At 41.1% G+C, this 24682-nt stretch overlaps 1 protein-coding gene across 1 annotated transcript in view; it reads left to right on the forward strand.

Moving 5' to 3' along the window:
* The first annotated feature begins 11154 nt into the window (after window positions 1-11154).
* LOC139372301 (zinc finger protein ZFPM2-like) overlaps window positions 11155-24682 on the forward strand; it is a 92380-nt gene continuing 78852 nt past the window's right edge. Inside the window, exons 1-3 of the mRNA XM_071112038.1 lie at window positions 11155-11218; window positions 17936-18073; window positions 20107-20205. Of these exons, the coding sequence (XP_070968139.1) occupies window positions 11155-11218; window positions 17936-18073; window positions 20107-20205 (301 nt within the window). The remainder of the gene's footprint in view (window positions 11219-17935; window positions 18074-20106; window positions 20206-24682) is intronic.

The following is a 24682-nucleotide window of genomic DNA, read 5'->3' on the forward strand; positions in this document are numbered from 1 at the left end:
GTCCACACACCACCATGTCTCTTCTACACACAGCCTATCTGCTCCTTCAGAGGTAGTGTACTGTAAATACCCATGTTTCAATTGGGCACCTGTCCTGACTCTTTCTGCTAGTGTGCACACTGTAATGCACGGCTCTCCAACCCTGTTCCTGGAGACCTACCCTCCTGTAAGTTTTAATTTCAACCCCAGTTGTAGCCAATTTAATTTGAGGTATTATCAACAGTGAAAAACGTGTTTCTCCAATACCCTTAGCCACGTTATTCCCACACTGTAAGAAGTACCGTATTAATTATTTACATAAAATTGCATGGCAATGCACTCTGGGTGATTTGAAGCGTAAACAGTCAATTATACCGTAAATTCCAAATAAATCTTGGTTTAACAGTACATTACTGTTACTGTACAGCACTGTGGGATTGGCAACTTGCAACCTTTTCAAACAATTAGGATTGATAGGACTGAGAGACATCAAGGTCTGAAGTGAACCAAACATGGTGTGTAAAACGTTTACTGCATAGGATTTACCTAAACGAATTACACCAAACATTACACTGTAATAAAAACAGTGATTTATACGGTCCATTTTTACATTAATCAACAGTAAAATACTGTGAAGCATTTTGTGGGCAGTGAAAGAATTGCTGTATTTCGAATGATACTGTAATTCCATCCCACAGAATACAGTACCATAACGTATCTTTGGAGCGCTAAAAACCTTTTGACCACTAATGGGTGCACGGTGTTGCTAGTACAAACTGGAATAATGTTCCGGGATTCTTCCGATGGCATTGAGGAGTACACCACATCAGTCACTGGCTTCATCAATAAGTGCATTGATGATGTCATCCCCATAGTGACCATACGTACATACCCCAACCAGAAGCCATAGATTACAGGCAACATCTGCACTGAGCTAAAGGCTAGAGCTGCTGCTTTCAAGGAGCAGGACTCGGAAGCTTATGAGAAATCCCTCTATGCCCTCCGACGAACCATCAGACAGGCAAAGCATCAATACAAGACTAAGCTTGAATCGTACTACACCGGCTCCGACGCTCGTCGGATGTGGCAGGGCCTGCAAACTATTACAGACTACAAAGAGAAGGACAGCCGAGAGCTGCCCAGTGACACAAGCCTACCGGACGAGCTAAATAACTTCTATGCTCGCTTCGAAGCAAGTAACACTGAAACATGCACGAGAGCATCAGCTGTTCCAGACGACTGTGTGATCATGCTCTCCGTAGCCGATGTGAGTTAGACCTATAAACAGGTCAACATTCACAGGGCCAGACGGGTTGCCAGGATGTGTACTCAGAGCATGCGCTGACCAACTGGCAAGTGTCTTCACTGACATGTTCAACCTGTCCCTGACGGAGTCTGTAATTGCAACATGTTTCAAGCAGACCGCCATAGTCCCTGTGCCCAAGAAGGTAACATGCCTCAATGACTACCGACCCGTAGCACGTATGTCTGTAGCCATGAAGTGCTTTGAAAAGCTGGTCATGGCTCACATCAATACCATTATCCCAGAAACCCTAGACCCACTCCAATTGGCATACCGCCACAACAGACATTCTTGTCGTGATGTGTGTTTTGTCCTATATATATATATTTTTTTGTTTTTTATCCCAGCCCCCGTCCCCAGCCCCCGTCCCCGTAGGAGGCCTTTTGCCTTTTGGTAGGCCGTCGTTGTAAATAGGAATTTGTTCTTAACTGACTTGCCTAGTTAAATAAAGGTTAAATAAAATGTAAAGATCCACAGATGATGCAATCTCTAGTGCACTCAACACAAGGTACACCTATGTGAGAATGCTATTCATTGACTACAGCTCATCATTCATTACCATAGTGCCCTCAAAGCTCATCACTAAGCTACTTTACAGTAGGTGTACTGTAAAATGAAATACAGAATTTTGCTAGCCACTGAGTTGCCTGTAAGTTACTGTCAAATTCACGGCTCTAATGGTTTTCGTCCTCCTCTTCTGGGGAGGAGTAGGAAGGATCGGACCAATGTGCAGCGTGGTAAGTGTCCATAATATAATTTTAATGAAATATAACTGAACACAGAAAACAAAAGAATAAGAGAATAAATGGAAACCGACACAGTCCCGTATGGAGCAAACGCTGACACGGAAAATAATCACCCACAACCAAAATGGGGAAAACAGACTACCTAAGTATGATTCTCAATCAGAGACAATGATCGACAGCTGCCTCTGATTGAGAACCATACCAGGCCAAACACAGAAATACAACATAGAAAAAAGAACATAGACTACCCACCCCAACTCATGCCCTGACCAAACTAACACAAAGACATAATAAAGGAACTAAGGTCAGAACGTGACAACGGCAACCCCTTTACAGTGTATAGTAGTTCCAGGTGATCAGAATTTGAATAAACAATATGAAATGTATGTTCTAAATATTCTAAATTTCCCTTATTAATTATAAAAGTCTGTCTTCTATTGTTATTATATGCCAATTTGATAGTGTGGCTCTCAGTCAGTGAAGAATTAATAATTCCCAGATCAATGCGACATGAAGAGGGGTGACTGCATGCCAGCGTCTCTCTCTCCATCCCCAGCATCTGTGCACTCTGCTAATTAGGTAGACTGTGTTGTGGTCCATTGGTCTACAAAGAGGCGGCAGGTAGCCTAACGGTTAAGAGCGTTCGGCCAGTATCCAAAAGTTTTCCGTTTTGAATTCCAGATCGTACTAGGTGAAAATCTGTCAATGTGCCTTTGAGCAAGGCACTTAACTCTAATTGGGTAAGAGCGATTGACACATGTACAGTAGTTGGGACCTGACTAAGAGGAGTTCATGTTCCTTTCTCTCCCCCTCTACAATATTATAAAACAATACTGATGAAAGGAGTGCTGTCAGGTGATCCTCTCTGTTAGCAAGCGGAGCACTGAGCGGTCTGGCCAAGGCAGACCCTGTGGCAGGTTATGAAAGGTGTTAATGACTGCTTTCTTTGTTAAATGAGGGGGGGTTGATAACTACTTCCTCGGATGAATGAAAGGTGTTGATTTGTTACAGTGTTTCCCTTTTGGGGTAGATTTACTGTGGTGTACATTTGGGGCTATTGTGTTGAGAGGCTGGTTAGAAAGTGTTGGAGTTGATGAGAGTGAATTGTATGGACTGTTTGGGCAACTTTCTGTTGTGCCTCAATATGCAGAGAAAATGTGCATTAAAGAATATAATATGTCTTCAATCAACTACACTGGAAAAACTTTTAAAGTTTGTTTTGTGATGGAAGAATGAGGTACAAACTGGTGTGAACTGCTTAATTCCAGAATTGACACAATCATCGCAATCCATTGAAATTGGCCTTGTTCTTTTCTGATATAATCAATGTAAAAAAGCAAGACAAGCAAGATGTTTATTTGACAAATCTTTATCACTTATGTTCCAGTGTTTGTAGATTTGCTATTAGTGATGTCCAGCAAGCCTGCGGCAACAAAATCCCTTTTATTTTCAGGTTAACCTTCAGTTAGCTCGCAGGGATCAATGCTTGTGTTAGTCAACCACCATTATCAGTTACACGATCTCCCTTCTGTTTGTTGTTGTTGAATAACATCGATACCAATATCTAGTCTGCTCATGGTAGAACACGGAATGCGAGTTGTGAAGAAAAAAAAACATTGCAGGATTTAATTATTTCATTAATTCGTTTTTCTGCACAGAGGGAGGTGGATTTTCCTCAAAGTATGGCAGGATAATCAGTGTGTTCTAATGTATTGTAAATGTAAAGGATTTGATTCAGAGAGGAAGGAAGTTGATTTTTTTCTGTAATTCGCTTAATTTAATTCCTTGTTGTAATTTGAATAATCAGTGAAGTTCAGAAAGGATTTGACTGTAGAGAGAGAGAGAGAGAGAGAGAGAGAGAGAGAAAGAGAAGGCTTAACCCTACTAGAGTCTGAAGTCCAATGTCTCCTGTTTTCGGATGATCTGGTGCTCCTGTCCCTAACCAAGGAGGGTCTACAGCAACACCTAGATCTTCTGCACAGATTCTGTCAGGCAAGGGGCCCTGACAGTAAATCTCAGTAAGACCAAAATGATGGTGTTCCAAAGAAGGTCCAGTTGCAAGGACAACAAATACAAATTCCATCTGGACACCGTTGCCCCCCCCCCCCCCCAAAAAAAAAAATAATGTTAACTTCCACAATGCTGTGAACAATCTTAGAGACAACGCAAGAAGGGCCTTCTAACCCTATTACATAAAATTCGATATACTAAGTAGGATCTGGCAAAAAATACTTGAAACATTTATAGAACCCATTGCCCTTTATGGATGTGATGGGATCCACTCACCAACCAAGAATTCACAAAATTGAACAATCACCAAATTAATACTCTGCATGCAGAATTCTGCAAAAATATCCCCAGAGTACAACATAAAACAGCAAATAATGCAGGCAGAGCAGAATTAGGCCGATACCCGCTAATGATCAAAATCCAGAAAAGAGCCGTTAAATTCTACACCCACCTAAAAGGAAGTGATTCCCAAACCTTCGATAACAAAGCCATCACCTACAGAGAGATGAACCTAAGCAAATTGGTCCTGGGGCTCTGTTCACAAACAGACCCGAGAGATCCCCAGGACAGCAACTCAGTTAGACCCAACCAAATCATGAGAAAACAAAGAGATAATTGCTTGACACATTGGAAAAAGTTAACAAAAAAAATGAGAAAACTAGAACGCTGTTTGGCCCTATACAGAGAGTGCACAGTGACAGAATACCTGACCAGTATGACTGACCAAAGCTGCTGCTCCAGTTTAAACTGTTCTGCCTGCGGCTATGGAACCCTGACCTGTTCACCGGACGTGCTACCTGTCCCAGACCTGCTGTTTTCAGCTATCTAGAGACAGTAGGAGCGGTAGAGATACTCTGAATGATCGGCTATGAAAAGCCAACTGACATTTACTCCTGGGGTGCTGACTTGTTGCACCCTCAATAACTACTGTGATTATTATTATTTGACCCTGCTGGTCATTTATGAACATTTGAACATCTTGGCCATGTTCTGTTATAATCTCCACCCGGCACAGCCAGAAGAGGACTGGCCACCCCTCATAGCCTGGTTTCTCTCTAGGTTTCTTCCTAGATTTAGGCCTTTCTAGGGAGTTTTTCCTAGCCACCGTGCTTCTACACCTGCATTGTTTGCTGTTTGGGGTTTTAGGCTGGATTTCTGTACAGTACTTTGATAAATCAGCTGATGTAAGAAGAGCTATATAAATACATTTGATTTGATTTAAGGAAAGCTTTGACTATTTACAGACTCAGTGAGCATAGCCGTGCTATGGAGAGAGGCTGCCGTCGGCAGACCTGGCTCTCAAGATAAGACAGGCTATGTGTACACTGCCCACAAAATGAGGTGGAAACTGAGCTGCAATTAGAGACACATATTTCCCTCAGATTACACAGACCCATGCAGATCTCACTTAGACTTTTCAGCAAAACTCTAAACACATTCTCATACACAAAACACATTCTGCACTCTAATGCACATGTCATCCATACTGGTAAACCAAGTGGCAACAATCAAATACAAATAGAGAACCCATGTCATTGATTGAACACAACCACTCAAAATTGATTTAACCTGTTTCAAATGATGCGACACAACCAATATAAACCAGTTCTGAGAGCAAACAGGTTGTTGAAGGTGGGAAGGAGAAAGTCTGAGAATGGATACTGTAGTACAGTGCATTGTAGGCTGTATACTGTACAATGGACAAATTGTATGGCCCTGAACATTGTGCTTTCCATTTATTAACAGTACTGACTGCTCAATAGATTTTGACTGGTTGCAGGTTCATATCAACATAGAACAAGAATTACAGTATCACAGAGACAAAGGACAAGTTTGTGAGATGCAGGGTACAGTACTGTAAAAATAGGGGTACAAGGAGGAGGAAGAACAAAAATCAAAATTGCAAAGTGCAAAGCAGAGTAGTATTTCTGATCAAAAGACAATGACGTAAAAATATGAATATTTTTTTAGATTAAAAATGTACTTCTCCCTGAGAATTGTATGTTTTGAATGATGTGTTTTCTATTTTTCGGTGCATTGTTTACTGACTGCTTGAGAGTATATATAATTTTGATCACTTTGTTTATGATTTGAGAGCAGTGTTTGATTTTGAACACAGGTATAACTTTTTGAGGCGAATGTTTCATTTTGCAAGAGGAGTCAGAGGTTATGTAAATAGTGCTTGAAGATGAGGTTTTGTGTTTAATGTTTTCAGGAAATGGAGCAAGGTTTCAGAAATTGTGTTTTAGCAATTGAGAAAAACTGTAATTGAAATTGAACTGTGAGTGAGTGAGTGAGAGAGAGAGAGAGACAGAGAGACAGAGAGACAGAGAGAGGGAGAGGGAGAGGGAGAGGGAGAGGGTATGGGTCTGAAGAGGAGAGTGAAGGTGATAAATTGGAAGGGAAGACAGACAGGTCTGATAAACACAGATTGGTTGATGTGAGGCAGCCAGACCAGCCACCAAGGAATCAACAGTTTGACTGTTGCAACTAGATCAAAATCTCTAGATCTCTTCAAACAGGGGGAACAGTAAGCAAGTCAAGGACAAACCCAGGTCAACTGTCCTTCCGTCTCCTTTCCTTTCTGAGTGTTAACACTACCAGTGTCCCTCTATTGTAAAGTTTAGGCTTTATTTTGTTGACACTAAATACAAGAGGCAACACTTAAGGAAGTATTGGTGCTCCTCTCCTCTCTCCCAGTTAAAAGGGGGGGGGGGGGGCATTTATTATTCTGGGGGATTTGAACCTTTGGTGGTTAAGGGCTGTGCAATCAGTCTTCCTAATCTCATTTAAAGATGGAAATAAACAATCAGTCTTCATGGTGAGGAAGAAAGCCCAGAGATGCACGTGGGTAGGATTATGGTAATGTGGGAATGAAACAAGCGTCTTTAATACACTGCACTAATAACTCTTTATGCATGCGAGAAGAAGATGGTTCCAACAAAAATGGGGGAGGACGACTCTCAATCACATTGTTTCTTTGAACCGAAAACCTAAAATTTGCATGCAGATTTTTCAACATTAATCTGGGACTATTTGTTACAGATGGTAAATGTTCAGAGAACAAGTCAGAAAAAGGCCACAAAAAATCTCAGGGTAGGATTTCTGAGCTAGGATCAGGTCTTCCATGTCCATATGACCTTATTCATTATGATCTAAAAGGCTAAACTGATGCAATGTTGAGGGAGACATTTTTATCTTCCCTCAAGTCCTGGAGGTAAACAACAGTTAATTTAGGTCTCAGGTTGTGCTTTCTCTCTCTCTCTCTCTCTCTCTCTCTCTCTCTCTCTCTCTCTCTCTCGATTCCTGGCCCACTGAAAACAGCCCTGAGGTGATAGCAGCACAGACCTAGGGAGAAATAGAGAGAGGGAGAGAGAGTAAGAGTGAGAAAGAGTGAGTGATATAGAGAGAGGCCAGAGATAGAGAGAGCCGTTAGTCACGGCACTGAGGAGATTGGACACACAATGCAGCATGGCACCGCACAGCGTAACGTGGTGGATCGGATTCCCTTGTCCCCAGCCAAGGTGCCACAGCTGCGTGTTTGATGTGTGGCAGCCGGGCAGGAGGGGCATGTGGAGAGTGCTATGCTCTCTCTCTCTCTGAAATAAAAATTCTGATCGCATTATTGGCATGAAATACAATTTGTAGATTTTTCCAAAGCAGTATAGTGGTATAGCATTTCAGTAAATACAGTACAATGCAATGAGGATAATGAAATACAGTTAATTTCAGTAGTAATAATAATAGTACATATAATCATGTATACAGGTACAACAATACTGCTGTTGTATTGTGTAATCTTCGGTTGATACATTTTATAAAAAATAAAAATAAGATTATAAAAAAATATATATATTGGCAAATAAATAAAAAACAAAATGTACATGGATGATGGTCACACTATTACTTGTAAGTTATATACAATGTAAATACTTCAAGTAGTTAATGGCCATGGGATGTCCCTAAGACTATGAAAATCATATACGTACATACTGTATCTGGCAGTAATATTTGAGGTTTCTCCCTCATCCAGATTCACAGCTTTATGTCATTAGTAAATGCATAGAAGTTGGGAATTGATTGAGATATTTTCTTTAAAAATATTTGGGAGTATTTCTCACAGTAGAGGAAAAAGTGCATCTCTGTCCCTACCTCCCCTGTCGTGCAGTGACCACATAGACACTCCTCTTTGGATAGCCATGTCTTTTTGTGTCTCCCTTTTTCGATAGCCAATTAGTGATCACTGAGCCTGTATTTGGTCAGGATCTGTCTATGTTTTGTATCTCTGATAGCTCTGCAGCGCAGGAGTACTGTGTTTAAGCATTTTATTCTTGATTCTGCCAGGGCCACATGCCTTTCCAGGTTTAAGGCGTTGTATTTTCTTTGAAAGTTCAGCCTGTGTAAGTTGGTAGTCTATTGGGTTCTGGTTGTTTTTGATTGTGTGTTGTAAGGAGCTGCATTTTTCTTGAATATTTTGGGGATTTAAAGTAAGGTCTTCTGATGGTATTATTTCATAGAGGTTTTCTAAAAAAAATGATCCAAATGTTACCATTTTGAATGGCTAGGTCATTCCTTTGTTTTCCATTTAAACCATTCCATTTCTCCCAGAACAATCTTCAATCTCTTTCAGAGTATTTCCAAAATGCTTCCATTTCTTCCATCTTAGATTTTGTTTGTATTCTTTCAATGTGTCACAATATTGTTGCCGAACATCTCTATCCTGTGGTTGGTGATGTTTTCTACTTGATAAAGCTCTAAAACATTTTCTTATGAGATTACGTTCAGCATCAAACAATTTCCCTTTTTGAGGTTTCCAATTGTAATTTTTTCCCCCCGTTTGCATAAATTTACTTTTGTGGCTACTTTATGATACATCTCATTTCATTTATTCACAGCCAAATTGATGTCAGGGAGGTTTGGGCTGAATGTACTTGAAAAGAAATCAGTAATACAGATTGTAATTTCTGGGCAATGCAATGCTGTGTTTAAGTGTGCTGCGATGTCAGGGGCCCATCTGTATATTTTATTTAGATGAATCAGTGTACACAAATTCCCGCCCGTAATGGTGTCTGTGGTCTGACAGTGAATGCACTAATGGTGGAGGGGTTCAAGTCTGAGATTGCATAGTCAACAACATTGGTCACAAGAGCTGAGCAGTAGGTGAATCTTCCCAAAGAAGAGATGCACTCTCCTTTCCATTTGAGTTTACTACCTGGTCAGGGCTAGTTCTATTACTAGTGGGGTATATGGAGGGACGTCCAAATGTACTGTATGTCTATTACCCTCAGGCTTTGCGGTTCGGAAGCTGTTCTAGCATTAAAATCCCTACACAAAATGACATTCCCCTCATCTTGAAACTGGTTGGTCTCTCTTTGGAGATGATCAGAAAACTGATCATCATAGTAAGATGAATCTGAGGGAGAAGCATAAACCACACCTATGTATAAATCATTGTCACTAAGGATTGTGCCCTTTTCTGAGTTTAACCAAATCTGGGTTTTAACCTTTTTATTTTTCTCAGGGAAGGGTCCCGTTTATATCATATGATCAATCCTCCCAAGTCCCTGCCCTGTTTTATGTTTTTATGTTTTAATGATTGAAGTAGAATTTCCTTATAGCCCGAAGGACTTTTAGAGTTTGTGGTCTTAAGACCTAAGGTAGAGGAGTACAAGCCCTGGATAATTCAATAACTAAAACGCAACTAAAATATAAATGCAACATGCAACAATCTGAGTTACAGTTCATATAAGGAAATCACTCAATTGAAATGAATTAATTAGGTTATAATCCATGGATTTCACATGACTGGGAATGCAGATATGCATCTGTTGGTCACAGATTCTTTAAAAAAAAGGTAGCGAGCCTCCCGGGTGGCACAGTGGTTAAGGGCGCTGTACTGCAGCGCCAGCTGTGCCACCAGAAACTCTGGGTTTGCGCCCAGGCTCTGTCGTAACTGCCCGCAACCGGGAGGTCCGTGGGGCGATGCACAATTGGCCTAGCGTCGTCTGGGTTAGGGAGGGTTTGGCTGGTAGGGATATCCTTGTCTCGTCGCGCACCAGAGACTCCTTTGGTGGGCCGGGCGCAGTGCGCGCTAACCAAGGTTGCCAGGTGCACAGTAACTAACAATTGGATACCATGAAATTGGGGAGAAAAAGGGGTAAATAATAATAATAATCTTTTTTTTTTTAAAAGGTAGGGTGTGACCACCATTTGCCAAAGAGTTGATCAGGCTGTTGATTGTGGCCTGTGGAATATTGTCGATCCAGAGCATCTCAAACATGCTCAATGGGGTGACATGTCTGGTGAATATGCAGGAAGAACTGGGACATTTTCAGCTTCCAGGAATTGTGTACAGGTCCTTGTGACATGGAGCAGTGCATTATCATGCAGAAACACGAGTTGATGGCGGCGGATGAATGGTACGACAACGGGCCTCAGAATCTCGTCACGGTATCTCTGTACATACAAATTGCAATCGATAAAATGCAATTGTTTTTGTTGTCTGCCTATACCATAACCCCACCGCCTCCATGGGGCACTCTGTTCACAACATTGACATGAGCAGACCGCTCGCCCACACGACTCCATACATGCTGTCTGCCATCTGCCCGGTACAGTTGAAACCATGATTCATCTGTGAAGAGCCAGTGGCCATCAAAGGTGAGCATTTACCTTCTGAAAGCGGTTACGACGCCAAACTGAAGTCAGGTCAAGACCCTGGTGAGGACGAGGAGCCCCCAGATGAGCTTCCCTGAGACCGTTTTTGACCGTTTGTGCAGAAATTCTTAAGTTGTACAAACCCACAGTTTCATCAGACGATACCACAGGTGAAGAAGCTTGATGTGGAGGTCCTGGGCTGGCGTAGTTACACGTGGTCTGCGATTGTGAGGCTGGTTGGACGAACTGCCAAATTCTCTAAAATGACAGTCCTATGGTAGAGAGATGAACATTTAGTTCTCCGGCAACAGCTCTGGTGGACATTCCTGCAGTCAGCATGCCAGTTGCATGCTTCCTCAAAACATGAGACATCTGTTCCTAATGAAGTGACAATGGGCTGATTGATTTGAAAATGCTTCTTAGGTTTCACGCCTTAGTGTTATTATGAACACTGGTAAGATGCATGTCTATGGAGATGCTAACCATAGCACTAAGGCCGAGGACGAGTTCAGGTCCAGGGACCGTAAGGTTGACAAACACTTCAGATCACATTGACTTCTATTGAAGTCTCAGGTGCTGCTGCAGTGCTGTGTCCCTGGGCCAAGCAAGCTACGGTCACCAGGTTCGAAAACCAGGAGCCAGGCATCAGCCAGCATTGTGTGTATGTGTGTGTTTGTGTGTATGTGTGCGTATGTGTGTGTGTGTGTGTGCTTGCGTGCGTGCGTGCGTCTGTCCGTGAGTGTGCATGGTATAGAGGCAGTGTAGTGGCTGAGGCTCAGGAATGATTTCCACATTCAATTACCTCACCTCTAATTAGGGGACCTGTGGAGGGCGCCAGCTCTGTGATACAGGCCCCATACTGTACTGTGGAGCCAGCTGATAGTGTGCACTGGCGCTATCACCTTGCAAACACACTCCTACTACATCGCAGGAGGGAGACAAACATAACTATGTAATTTACAGTCACTCAGATCATACCTGCATATTTTATTTTGTAGGTTAGTGTGTGTGTCTCTATGTGTTGTGGTTTCTCTAGCTCTTCTGATTCAGTCAGTGTTTGAGAGAAGGAAGGCTTCTCCCTCATCCATTTCTGTACATTTGTATTGTTCGTATCACAGTCAGTCTACCAGAGTTTATAAAAAAAAAAATTGTGAGCTTTATCAACAAGTGAATTACAACACAATCCAATCAATCAATCAAATTGTATTTGTCACATGCTTCGTAAACAACAGGTGTAGACTAACAGTGAAATTCATACAGGCCCTTCCCAACAATGAAGACAGAAAAAAGCTAAATAATAGAAAAACAATAAAAGAAGGAATAAATACACAATGAGTAATGATAACTTGGCTATATACACGGTACCAGTACCGAGTTGATGTGCAGGGTACGAGGTAATTGAGGTAGATATGTACAGTACAGTGCATTCAGAAAGTATTCAGAGCCCTTCCCAATTTCATCATTTTATTACTTTACAGCCTTATTCTAAACTGGATTAAATTAATTTCCCCATAAATCTACACACAATACCCCATAATGACAAAGCAAAACAGTTTTATGTTTTATGTTTGCACATTTATGAAAAATTTAAACAGAAATACTTTATTTACATAAGTATTCAGACCCTTTGCTATGAGACATGAAATTGAGTTCAGGTGCATCCTGTTTCTATTGATCATCCTTAAGATATTTCTACAACTTGATTGGAGAAACAAATTCTATAGATTTTTTCCCGGAAGGTTCTCTCATCTCCACAGAGGAACTCTAGGGGTTCTGTCAAAGTGACCATCAAGGTCCTTCTCCCCCAATTGCTCAGACTGAACCAGGTTTTCCTCTTGTCTGTGTTTAGCACCACACCATGTTTATTCCACATCAGTTAACTGATGCTAGCAGTAGAATCCGATTAAAAAAAACAGATACTGTCACGTCTACTCCTGCTCCTCCTCTCCGGTGTGCGATGTCGCCGGAATACTATCCACCGGTCCTGGGAATCATCATTGCTAACACCTGGCACTCATCATTACGCACACCTGGCACTCATTGTTATGACTCACACCTGGACCTCATAACCTCCTCTTTTTAGGTACCTTCCTTTTGTTCAATCCTCAGTTGGTATTGCACCTGCGTTCATGTTACCTCGCTTCTGTTACGCTGTCTTGTTTCATGTTTGTTGTTTTCATTAAACGTTTCACCTGCACCTGCTTCTCGACTCACAGCGTCATCGTTACAGATATAAATATAACTTATGGAACAGTGGGGACTGTGAAGAGACAGACACACGCATACACATGATAACACACGCACTCTACACACACGTACACATGTACTCTGTCTGGTGTAAAGCAGACTGAACCAGGTTTTCCTCTATGTCTGTGCTTAGCTCCATTCTGTTTCTTCTTATCCTGAATAACTCCTTAATGATTACAACAGCCATGGCTATATGGAACTCTATTCCACATCAGTTAACTGATTTTGTATTGTGTGTATATACGTATGTGCTAGTAGGGTAGTGGCACGAGGGCACACACTTAATGTGTTGTGAAAAGTATTATGAAATGAAATATATGTAACTGCCTTAATGTTGCTGGACCCCAGGAAGAGTAGCTGCTCCCTTGGCAGCAAATAATGGGGATCCATAATAAATACAAGCAGACCCATAACATGATGCAGCCACCACTATGGTTGAAAATATGGAGTGCTACTCAGTAATGTGTTGTATTGGATTTGCCCCAAACATAACACTTTGTATTCAGGACAAACAGTGAATTGTTTTGCCACATTTTTTGCAGTACTACTTTAGTGCCTTGTTGCAAACAGGATGCATGTTTTGGAATATTTTTATTCTGTACGGTCTTCCTTTTCACTCTGTCAATTGCGTTAGTATTGTGGAGTAGCTACAATGTTGTTGTTGTTGACTCAACACATTTCAGCTTTTCATTTTGAATTAATTTGTAAAAATGTTAAACAATTCCACTTTGACATTATGAGGTACTGTGTGTAGGCCAGTGACAATGACAAGTAAATGTAATCCATTTTAATTTCAGGCTGTAACACAACAAAATGTGGAAAAATCAAGGGGTGTGAATACTTTCTGAAGGCACTGTAGGTAGGGATAAAGTGACTAGGCAGCAGGATAGATAAACAGTAGCAGCAGTGTGTGATGAGTCAAAAGAGTTAAGTGCAAAAAGGGTCAATTTGTATTTTGTATTTATTATGGCAAGGCAGCAGCTACTCTTCCTGGGGTCCAGCAAAATTAAGGCAGTTATACAATTTTAAAATCATTACAATACATTCACCGATTTCACAACACACTGCAATACAGAGAGTCCGTGTAGATATTGGTTTGCTAAGTATTTAGCAGTCTTATGGCTTGGGGGTAGAAGCTGTTCAGCGTCCTATTGGTTCCAGACTTGGTGCATCGGTACCGCTTGCCATGCGGTAGCCGAGATAACAGTCTGACTTGGGAGGATGGAGTCTTTGAACATTTTTAGGGCCTTCCTCTGACACCGCCAGGTATAGAGGTCCAGGATGGCAGGGAGCTCGGCCCCAGTGAAGTACTCGGTCGTCTCACGCACTACCCTCTGTAGCACCTTACAGTCAGATGGAGAGCAGTTGCCATACCAAGCGGTGAGGCAGCCAGTCAAGATGCTCTCACGCTGTGTGTAAGAATAAGAGAGAGTAAAGTCTGTTGACATTGTCAGTTTTAAGGGACTCAAATCGAACAGCCAAAAAGCACATTGAGTCGGATATTTCAAGCCACATTTCAAACACCTTTGTAGGTAGTTTGAAGTCAGATACAAATCTGATTCCTGATTCCTGGCCATGCGACCTGTGTATGAATGGTCAAATCTGATTTATTTGCCCTCAAGTGTTTTTTAGACTGTTGCTTGTTGACAGTTTGACAAGAACATGTTGTAGCTAACTAGCTTGTTAATTGATTAAAAACAAATGAGTGAATGTGCTAGAAAGCTAAGCAGCTACCTAGCTACTGTATATACTGTATTATACTATATACTGTACTGCTGTGGCTAGCCAGAAAGAGTTCTTACACTATCACTTTGAACATTCTAAGCAACTGGGAAACATCCGTGGCAGGCATTGTTGTCACCGAGCACCACCACCAATCATCCTACACCACCGTGCACACACCCATCGTTACTTTGACAACTAGCGTAGCCATGTCAGCAAATGACTTCTGTCTGTACACACACAAAAGGCCTTACTGCTCAAAACTGATTTGAGCATTAAGGCCTGCAGTGTGAACAAGGCTTAAGAGCACACACATGCATGCGTACATGCATGCACAAACATACTCACATGTGTAAGTGCACACACAGACGCACATACACACGTTATATTCTTCTCTCCGTGTGGGGACCTAAAATGTATTTCCATTCAAAATCCTATTTTCCCTAACCCCTAACCCTAAGCTTAACCCTTACCCTAACCCGTAACCCTAAACCTAAGCACTAACCTCTTACATGACTCTAATTTGAACCCTAACCCCTAAGCTTAAAATAGCCTTTGCCCTTATGCGGACGTGGGAAATGTCCACACGAGGGATACTTTTCCTTGTGTTACTATCCTTGTGGCGACTTTTGGGGACTGTAGATCCCCCCCACAAGGATATTTGTATTTGTGTTTATTTATTAATGATCTCCATCCTGTGGTCCAGCAACATTAACAGTTATATACAGTTTAAAATTTGACATGACATTACATTTCATAACACTTTACACAACACATTTAGTGTGTTCCCACAGGCCACTACTCCACGATCACATACAGTATTTACAATAAAAACATCCATGTGTACGTGTGTGTAGAGTTCGTGTCTTATCACGTGTGTGTGTGTGTGTCTGTGCCTTTGTGTGTCTCTTCACAGTCCCCGCTGTTCCATAAGGTGTATTTTTACCTGTTTTTTTGAAATCTGATTCTACTGCTTGGAATAGATGTGGAATAGATTTCCATGTAGTCATGGCTCTATGTCATGGCTCTACACGACTGAAAAGTAGTCCAGGTGCGACAAAACTAGAAGAACACACCCACCCACACGCACGCACGCACGCACACACACACACACACCCACCACAAACAATAAGTTTGTGGTGCAAAACCAATATTCTCTTTACACCTCATGTATCCTCAGTCAGACTCCCAAGCATAAATTCTAATGTAAATATGCAAAGTTTCAAATAACTTGAAAAAATGTCATACAGTATTTCAAAGGTGAAAATGTCCTGAACTAATTCCTTCAGGCAGGTAGGTAGCCGCAATTCCTTCACCGCCCCTGATTAAAGCAAAAACAGGAATATACAAATATCAAAGAATTTGCGTAGCTCGGAGCAGCAATGAATCATTGGGATTTAAATGAGTACAATTGTGTGGAGGGGAGGAAAATTAATCAAATATGAACTTCCCAGAGGCATCAGGAGTAAATGAAAAAAATCAACATTGTACTGGCAGATAAAAAAGTGTGTTATGTTCTGACTACCTTCAGTGGCTTGCTTTTGCTTTTGTGAATATTTAGCCCTGCAGTGCAACCTTAGGCTTTTGGATCAGTTCCCGTTTTGCTCACTGTGGAATAACCACTTTGTTGTGTAGAATATGCTTTTATTCAGAATTTAAAAGCAGAGTGGAGTAGAACCCATTGATTGTATCAACCTATTTCTCTCTTGATAAAAATGTTTTCTATTATTCTAGTCTAATCTCTGCCTGAGAAGAGGAAAGACCTCTGTGAAGGCAGATTGTATTGATCATTGATGTGGACATCTTATTTTGGGAATGCTTGAACTGACTGTCATCTCTCTCTCTCTCTCTCTCTCTCTCTCTCTCTCTCTCTCTCTCTCTCTCTCTCTCTCTCTCTCTCTCTCTCTCTCTCTCTCTCTCTCTCTCTCTCTCTCTCTCTCTCTCTCTCTCTCTCTCTCTCTCTCTCTCTCTCTCTCTCTCTCTCTCTCTCTCTCTCTATTCAATTTAAGGGGCTTTAATGGCATGGGAAACATATGTTTACATTGCCAAAATATGTGAAATAGATAATAAACAAAAGTGTAATAAACAATAAAAAAAACTGTGAACATTACACTCACAAAAGTTCCAAAAGAATAAAGACATTTCAAATGTCATATTATGTGCAAATAGTTAAAGCACAAGAGGAAAATAAATGTACAATGGTGTTTGTTCTTCACTGGTTGCCCTTTTCTTGTGGCAACAAGTCACAAATCTTGCTGCTGTGATGACACACTGGGGTATTTCTCCCAATAGATATGGGAGTTAATCAAAACTGGATTTGTTTTCAAATTCTTTGTGGATCTGTGTAATCTGAGGGAAATATGTGTCTCTAATATGGTCATACATTTGGCAGGAGGTATGGAAGTGCAGCTTAGTTTCCACCTCATTTTGTGGGCAGTGTGCACATAGACTGTCTTCTCTTGAGAGCCAGGTCTGACGACGGCGGCCTCTCTCCATAGCACGGCTATGCTCACTGAGTCTGTACATAGTCAAAGCTTTCCTTAAGTTTGGGTCAGTCACAGTCGTCAGGTATTCTGCCACTGCATACGCTCTGTTTAGGGTCAAATATCATTCTCGTTTGCTGTTTTTTTGTTCATTCTTTCCAATGTGTCAAGTAATTATCTTTTTGTTTTCTCATGATTTGGTTAGGTCTAAAGGGATCGGGAGACAGGCACGGGAATGCGTAATCTTTTTTTAAATGTTAAATTTCACCCAAATTACAGCGTGCCATGTAAAGGCACAGGGACGAAGACCAAACAACGCGTATGCAAAACACAGGGTTGAAACCACAAAAAAATAGCGATGAGTACCTAAAATAAATACACCAGGGCGAGACCCTTAATCATCTGCGCAACACAAGCGGCACAAAAGCCAAAACACAGCACAGGTACTCACATGACCAACGAACATTGGAACAATAATCGACAGCCCAATGGAAACCAAAGGGCACATTTATACAATTAGTGTGCGTAATGACACAGTTCCGGAGGGATCCGTGACAATATAGTGTTTTACGTTGTACACTAAGGATATTTATGCAGAATCCTCCATGCAGAGTCTCAATTGGGTGTTTGTACCGTTTTGTGAATTATTGGTTGGTGAGCGGACCCCATACCTCGCAATGGGTCCTATAACTGATTCAAGTATTTTTCACCAGATCCTAATTGGTATGTTGAATTTTCTCATTCTCTCAATCTCTCTCTATTTTGTTCTCTCTCCCCCTTTTCGGAAGTTGGTGTGGAAGGGGGCCAGACGCTTTGTGAATTAGAGGAGAACGTGGCGCTGTCTTATGAAGACTCTATGGATGAGAACCTCTCTGATGATGCCGGCCGCAAAAGTGTGAAAGATGCAGATGACTCCAGCAGCAAAGGTGATGCTTATACTTGATATATGCTAGCCATAGTATATATGTTGGTTTCTTTATATACTGTAACACTTGATAACTGTTGAGATCCCCCACCTCGTCGAACATCCCATTCCAAAATCATCGGCATTAATATGGAGTTGGTCCCCCCTTTCCTGCTATAACTCCACTCTGCTGGGAATGCTTTCCACTAGATGTTGGAACATTACTGCAGGGACTTGTGTTGAGCGATTAGGCCTGGCTCGCAGTTGGCGTGTCAATTCATCCCAAAGGTGTTTGATGGGGTTGAGGTCAGGTCTCTTTGCAGGTCAATCGAGTTCTTCCTCATGATCTCGACAAACCGTTTCTGTATGGACCTCGCTTTGTGCATAGGGAATTGTCATGCTTAAACAGGAAAGGCCTCACCCAAACTGTTCCCACAAAGTTGGAAGCATAGAATAATCTACAGCATTGTATGCTGTAGCCTTAAGATTTCCCCTCACTGAAACTAAGGGGCATAGCCCGAACCATGAAAAACAGCCCCAGACCTTCAGCACTTCAGCACTCAGTGGTCCCGTTCTGTGAGCTTGTGTGGCCTACCACTTTGTGGCAGAGCCATTATTGCTCGTAGACATTTCCACTTCACAATAACAGCACTTACAATTGACCGGGGCAGCTGGAGCAGGGCAGAAATTTGACGAACTGACTTGTTGGAAAGGTGGCCTCCTATGACGGTGCCACGTTGAAAGTCACTGAGCTCTTCAGTAAGGCAATTCTACTGACAATGTTTGTCTATGGAGATTGTGTGGCTGTGTGCTCAATTTTATACACCTGGCAGCATAGGGTGTGGCTGAAATAGCATACTTCTGAATATACTGTATAGTGTACTACTATGTATGCAAAGGCTCTGACTTCTGACCTGGCTGTGTCATGGCCACAGTCCGGTTTTGCAGTTTCACTCCTCAGATGGTTCTATAATCGAACAAGTCCCGGCATTCAAATACCTTGGCATTTGAATTGACAATGATTTAATGTTAAAAAAGCATACGAATGAGCTCGTTAAGAAGCTAAGATTTAAAGTGGGCTTTTTTTTAATAGAAACAGATGTTGCCCCTCTCTAGTCAGCAGGAAGCAGATTGTGCAGTCAACCTTTCTATCTGTTCTTGATTATGGTGATACTATTTCTGAAAGTGCAGCTGGCACTACTCTTATACCCCTGGATGCTGTTTGTCATAGCACCCTTTGTTTTATCACAGGTTTTATTACTCATCACTGCATTCTTTACCAAAACATTGTCTGGTTGTCTTTAAAGTCATGTAGATCACATCATTACGCTCTTTTTTTTGTTTACAAAGCCCTGCTTCATAAGCTTCTGACATACCTAACATCAGCAGAGGAGTCAGCCTCGTACTTTATGTAGACGTCGAGCAGTCAGGCACATACAGTTACGGCTGTAATATCAGGGTTATCATCCATTCTAAACAGAAAGTTCTTTTTTTTCTAGGCCCAGCCAAGCTAACTCCATTTCATCCTCCCTTACAATACAAACTCCTTCTAGCAGACATCAGTACAGTTAAACCAATAATAGATTAATACCAGGCTAGCAGCTGTGTACAGTAGCTTTGCAAATCTCTCTGTAATTCCTCATGTCCTTCATTCAACTGATGTTGAACTTTTCCTGTTAGTTTCGCAGAACATCACTGTTACATTACTGCATTGTAATAAACACACATCAGACATTTACTCCAGTTTAGGTTGCTCAAGGAGCACAGCTTAATGTCACTGTCCTGAGGCTGCCTACTCGTGAAGTCTATACCACATTCTCTCTCTCTTTTGCTGCATTCATTCCCAGTATGAACGGCGTCAGTTAGATAGCATAGACTCAGCTAATGCTTTAGTTTGCAGTCATATTTCAACAGTTTTTTAAAAATGAATTTGCGTAATAACCATTTCATGTCTAAATGAATAGCAGGTTGACTGTAGAATAACCAAGTCGATGTTACCATTAGATGGCCCCTTTGCTGCCGAGTGAGGCTGACCTCTGAACTATCCTTCCTCAGGGGAAGAAGAGTGTGGACAATCAAAATCACAGGTTGATGATGGACACAGTGGGAAGTCGGGAGTAAGGCCACAGAACAAGGAAGAGTGGGACGGACCAAGTAAGACAACACAGACATGCACGCACACACACTACACTATCCCCGATTATTTAACCAACTCATAAATCCACCACAACTTCATCACAATTTGCTGGAGGTGTGGTGGACTTATGAGTTGGTTAATTAACCGGAACAAACACAAGTCATACACGTAAAGGATCTGGCATATCTGGTTCATATCTTTTCATGGTTTTGTAGCCATTGTCTAGTGTGATATTACTAGCACAGACAGACATTCAGTCTTTGTCCCAGATTACTACAGTCAGTGTGGTATCGTCTCTCTCTCTCTCTGCTCTCCTTCAGGGCAGAACATGATTAAAAGGAGATAAAGAATCATGTCCATGTCAGTAATGAGCTACACTGCCTTTTATCTGATCGTCTAGAAATATGTATTTTTCTTCAAGATTTTGCTGCTCTTTGGTGAGGTTGCTTAGGGAAGGGTTTTCCAAACCTCTCCAGTCGTTCCAAGTATTTGAACTATTCCACAGCTAGCAGACCTGATTCAAATGGTCAACTAATCATGAAACACTTGACTAGGTGAATCAGGTGAGTTAGTTCTGGGCTATAACAAAATTGTTAAATGTCTTATTGTCCCCAAGGAGAGGTTTGAGAATCACTGGCTTAGGGAATAATTACACTATATGGAAGGGTGGTTATACACACTTTCCTCTGATGGGATACAACATATTTTATATATGAATCTTGAAATTTAAACAAAAATGATTTTTTTAATGGAATTTTTTTACTTTTATGTCAATTGTGGTGTCCTGTCAACGTTACATCTTCCTAACAGTGAAATATAAATGTGTTATATAATCACAAACCTATTCTATAATCAATCTATAATAATAAGCCTGTAGGCATACAGTTTCAATTGACTTTCAACATTCATTATCACCGCCAACCACTCTGACTTGGATATAACTTTTTCCAACGGCCAAGAAATGTACATTTGATCCTGTCCAATAATAAGTCCAATAATACGTTTTGGGAGAGAGTAGAGCGAGAGAGAGATGAATAACGAGAGAGAGCGAGAGAGAGAGAGAGAGAGAGAGAGGGAGACAAAGTGAGACGGAGGAGCGACACGGATACAGCAGCAAGTAACGAGGGCCTGGGAGGATCGGACTAGGGATGGGGATGGAAAATGGATTTTAATGGCAGTGTTGGATTAGAGAAATCCCTGGAACAATGTTAAATCATTACAGCTCCAGACGACATCAAAGTCCCCATGATTGAGTCCCTAAAGCCTTTTCACAGGGGGACTGGAGGAGAGCAAAGCGGGTGTAAACCAGTGGCGAGACCAGGCCGGCCACATTGGGCTAGAGTGGATTGGAAATGTAAGAGCAGGGAGATACATCGGGAGACAGTCTCTTTACTTCTGATATATTACAGTATGTGATGTGGTGAAGCCAGGGATGTATGTAAATACTATATATATATATATATATAGTATATGTATATAGTCCTACAACTGAAAGGTGTTATTGAAAGGAGATAGTTATGTGAAGTGATGAAGTCAGGGATACAGGATACATCTACTGTATAGTATACGTGTACATCTGAAAGGTATTTTTGAGAGTGCCACATTGGAAACGAACTCAGTTAAATAGCAATAAATAAATCAACTCCAAATGTAACACTATTTGGGGTTTATATGGTCCCACCCACGGGTTGTGTTAAAACTACTCTTGTCATCGTGTTGATATTTTTGGAGTTAAAGCATCACTAAATTAAGTGAATATCCAACCCTCAGAGAGTTACTTAAATTTACTATTGTCAGTGTTGTTTTTAACAACTCCCTTGCCATTTTACACTGTTCTGTGTTGTTTTGAATTAACAATCAACTTCCTTTGAGTTCTAAGTGTGTGAAGCCTTATTTGAAAATGTCTTAATGTGTCACATTATGTTGGTTTGCAATGTGACATCCAATGTCTGTTGGAAGCCAACTTGCAGGAAGACATCACTCACAACTTGTGTTTAGAATGCTTGTCAGAGTAGGGAAGAAATCCCAGTCCATGAAGACGACCTACACTACGTAAACTGGAATAACTATCTCACTAACGGTTGCTTTAAATCCAACCACTTACATTTTTGCGAAACTAATCCAATCTGTATGTTTCTTATCTTTGGGTGGCATAAGATAATTAACAATCAAATGCAAACAATCAAAACACAGATTAAAAATCATTTTCAAAATCTATCTGTAACAGGACATGCTTGGAAATATGACAATGAAGCCCCTCCCAAATCTGTGGATCACTCCATAGATGTAACTTCCTGGCTCTGGTTACTCTTAATGGAGTTAAAAGTACTCTGTCTCAATCAACTCCAGATATCAATACTAACTCCAGGAATTGTATCACTCTCTTCAATTTAACCCACATTTTTTTAAAGGCTGTGATTTCAACTATCCTTGATTTACTGTGTAAGAACAGGAAGATTGACTTTTGACATGCAGAATGTGAATAGGCTTCTGTATACATCTGAAAGGTGTGGAAAGTGTCATTCGTATAACATAAGCCAATCGAGTATTATATATCTCGCTATACTTCCAATTCCTCCTTGGTGAATATTATCAACACACTTGTCCACTTGACCCCCACTTTGTCTCGTTTATAAAGGCAGTGTCTAAATGATGGATCTCTCACTATGTGGATGAACGAGGGAGGGAGGAGGAGGAGGGACCTGGTTGTCAGCCGAATTAACTAAGATACCAAATAATGCTGTTAATAATAATATTCATATCGATAATGATAAAGGCCTCTAATCTTCACAAAAACAAAACGCCATGTTCCTCCCTGATTGTTGGAGTGTTGCGGTATTCAATTAGGAGGTTTTCTCCAGCATATTAATCATCTCCTCAACAAACAACTCGGCAGTAATTAAAGCCTCAGCCTGGATAAAGACTTGTTGCTGGATCATCAGTCTGTTTATCAACGCTCACACAGCCGCTGTTAAGTAAATTTCGTGTCTTGAGGGGAATTTCAATTATCGCAGTCAGGTTAGCCTATATTTTTTGTGAGTTTAGTTTATTTGGATCAAACAAACAAATACATGATAAAGTACAGAACACTAACAGAGAAGAACAACATAAGATATTACATTAAATTAAAAATAAGAGTTATATAGACACCAAGAGGCAACAAAAATACTATTTACACAGTATTCATATATAGATATTCATATATACAGTACAGTTAAATTCGAGATGCTCAGTGATACAAGATGTTATTTCATTTATTTTTTAAAGCTAAACTTGCTTTTTGCGAGAGTTACCTCTGGTGGCAGAGCATTCCACGGTGACATGGCTCTATACATAACTGAGTGACGCATTAAATCTGTTTTTGGTTCGGGTACCATGAAGAAACCCATAGTGGCGTGTCTGGTGGGGTATGTCTGTTTTAAGTGTATGCAAATAGATTATACAAGTGGTTAGGCATTTTCAACACACAAATGTTTCTTAAAAAGATTAGAAAGAGTCCATTTCTCCTCAAGTGATTGAGGGAGAGGACAACTGCTTAAGTTTGGATGTTTGAATTCAAGTCTGTCAATGGAATGGAAAGTGCCTTAAGTGTTTGTAAATGGGGGGAGAGTGGCAGATCTAAAGGAAGAATAGAACTAGAAAGGCTTGACCTGAGCAGCGATGCTGCCTACCCCACAGGGGTTTGACAGAAAGGCCAGGGGAGTGAAATGTAAGCTTTCTGATAATGGTAAAATAAAATGGGAAGTGTGTGGAAGGAAAAGAAAGCCTGATGGGCCAGAGGAAACATACACAGGTTACTGAGGAAGTATGGAAGTCAATCAAGGAATAAATTGTATCATTAATATTGTTATTTATTATTCTCCCAATTATATACAGAGTGATTTAATATGAAGATGCATATTTTAATTATTGCATTAGTGTTTTGTGGAATTGGCTATTTAGATGGTTCTAGACCGGTTGTGGGATTGGGATTTCCGTCTACAGAACACAACCTTTTCTTTAATGTTGGGGTGATTATATCAGTGCTATACTGTATATCTGAGTCTTGAGCTTGTGGTTGGTCAGCCCTGAACCATCAGCAGGGGCTGTACACGGTCTCACAGTACGACTGTGAGAGGACTTAACACATCCATCACTGTGCTGCAGCACATCATAAAATCACTCCACACCCTACAACCTCTTTATTCTCCAACAGCTTGAAACCCCCAACGCACTCAAACAGACTACTGCACCACAGCAGCAAGATCATTCCCTTCTCCGTGAAATCTAGACAGAGAGAGAGAGAGGGAGAGAGAGAGAGAGAGGGAGAGAGAGAGAAGTAAAAAACCTGTGACAATGTGCCTGAGAAATGTGTTTTTTTCCTCTCACTTCCTCTCCTAAGCCAAAGATGGGCTTTCTCCAAATCCTTGTGCCCTATCAGACAAATTAAAGTAAATCAAGCATGAAATGAAGCAGTAGAGCCTGGAGATAAGGTCCCTTTAAGTCCCTCACAGA

This window comes from Oncorhynchus clarkii, chromosome 18 (assembly GCF_045791955.1).
Source record: "Oncorhynchus clarkii lewisi isolate Uvic-CL-2024 chromosome 18, UVic_Ocla_1.0, whole genome shotgun sequence".
NCBI classification, from domain to species: Eukaryota; Metazoa; Chordata; class Actinopteri; order Salmoniformes; family Salmonidae; genus Oncorhynchus; species Oncorhynchus clarkii.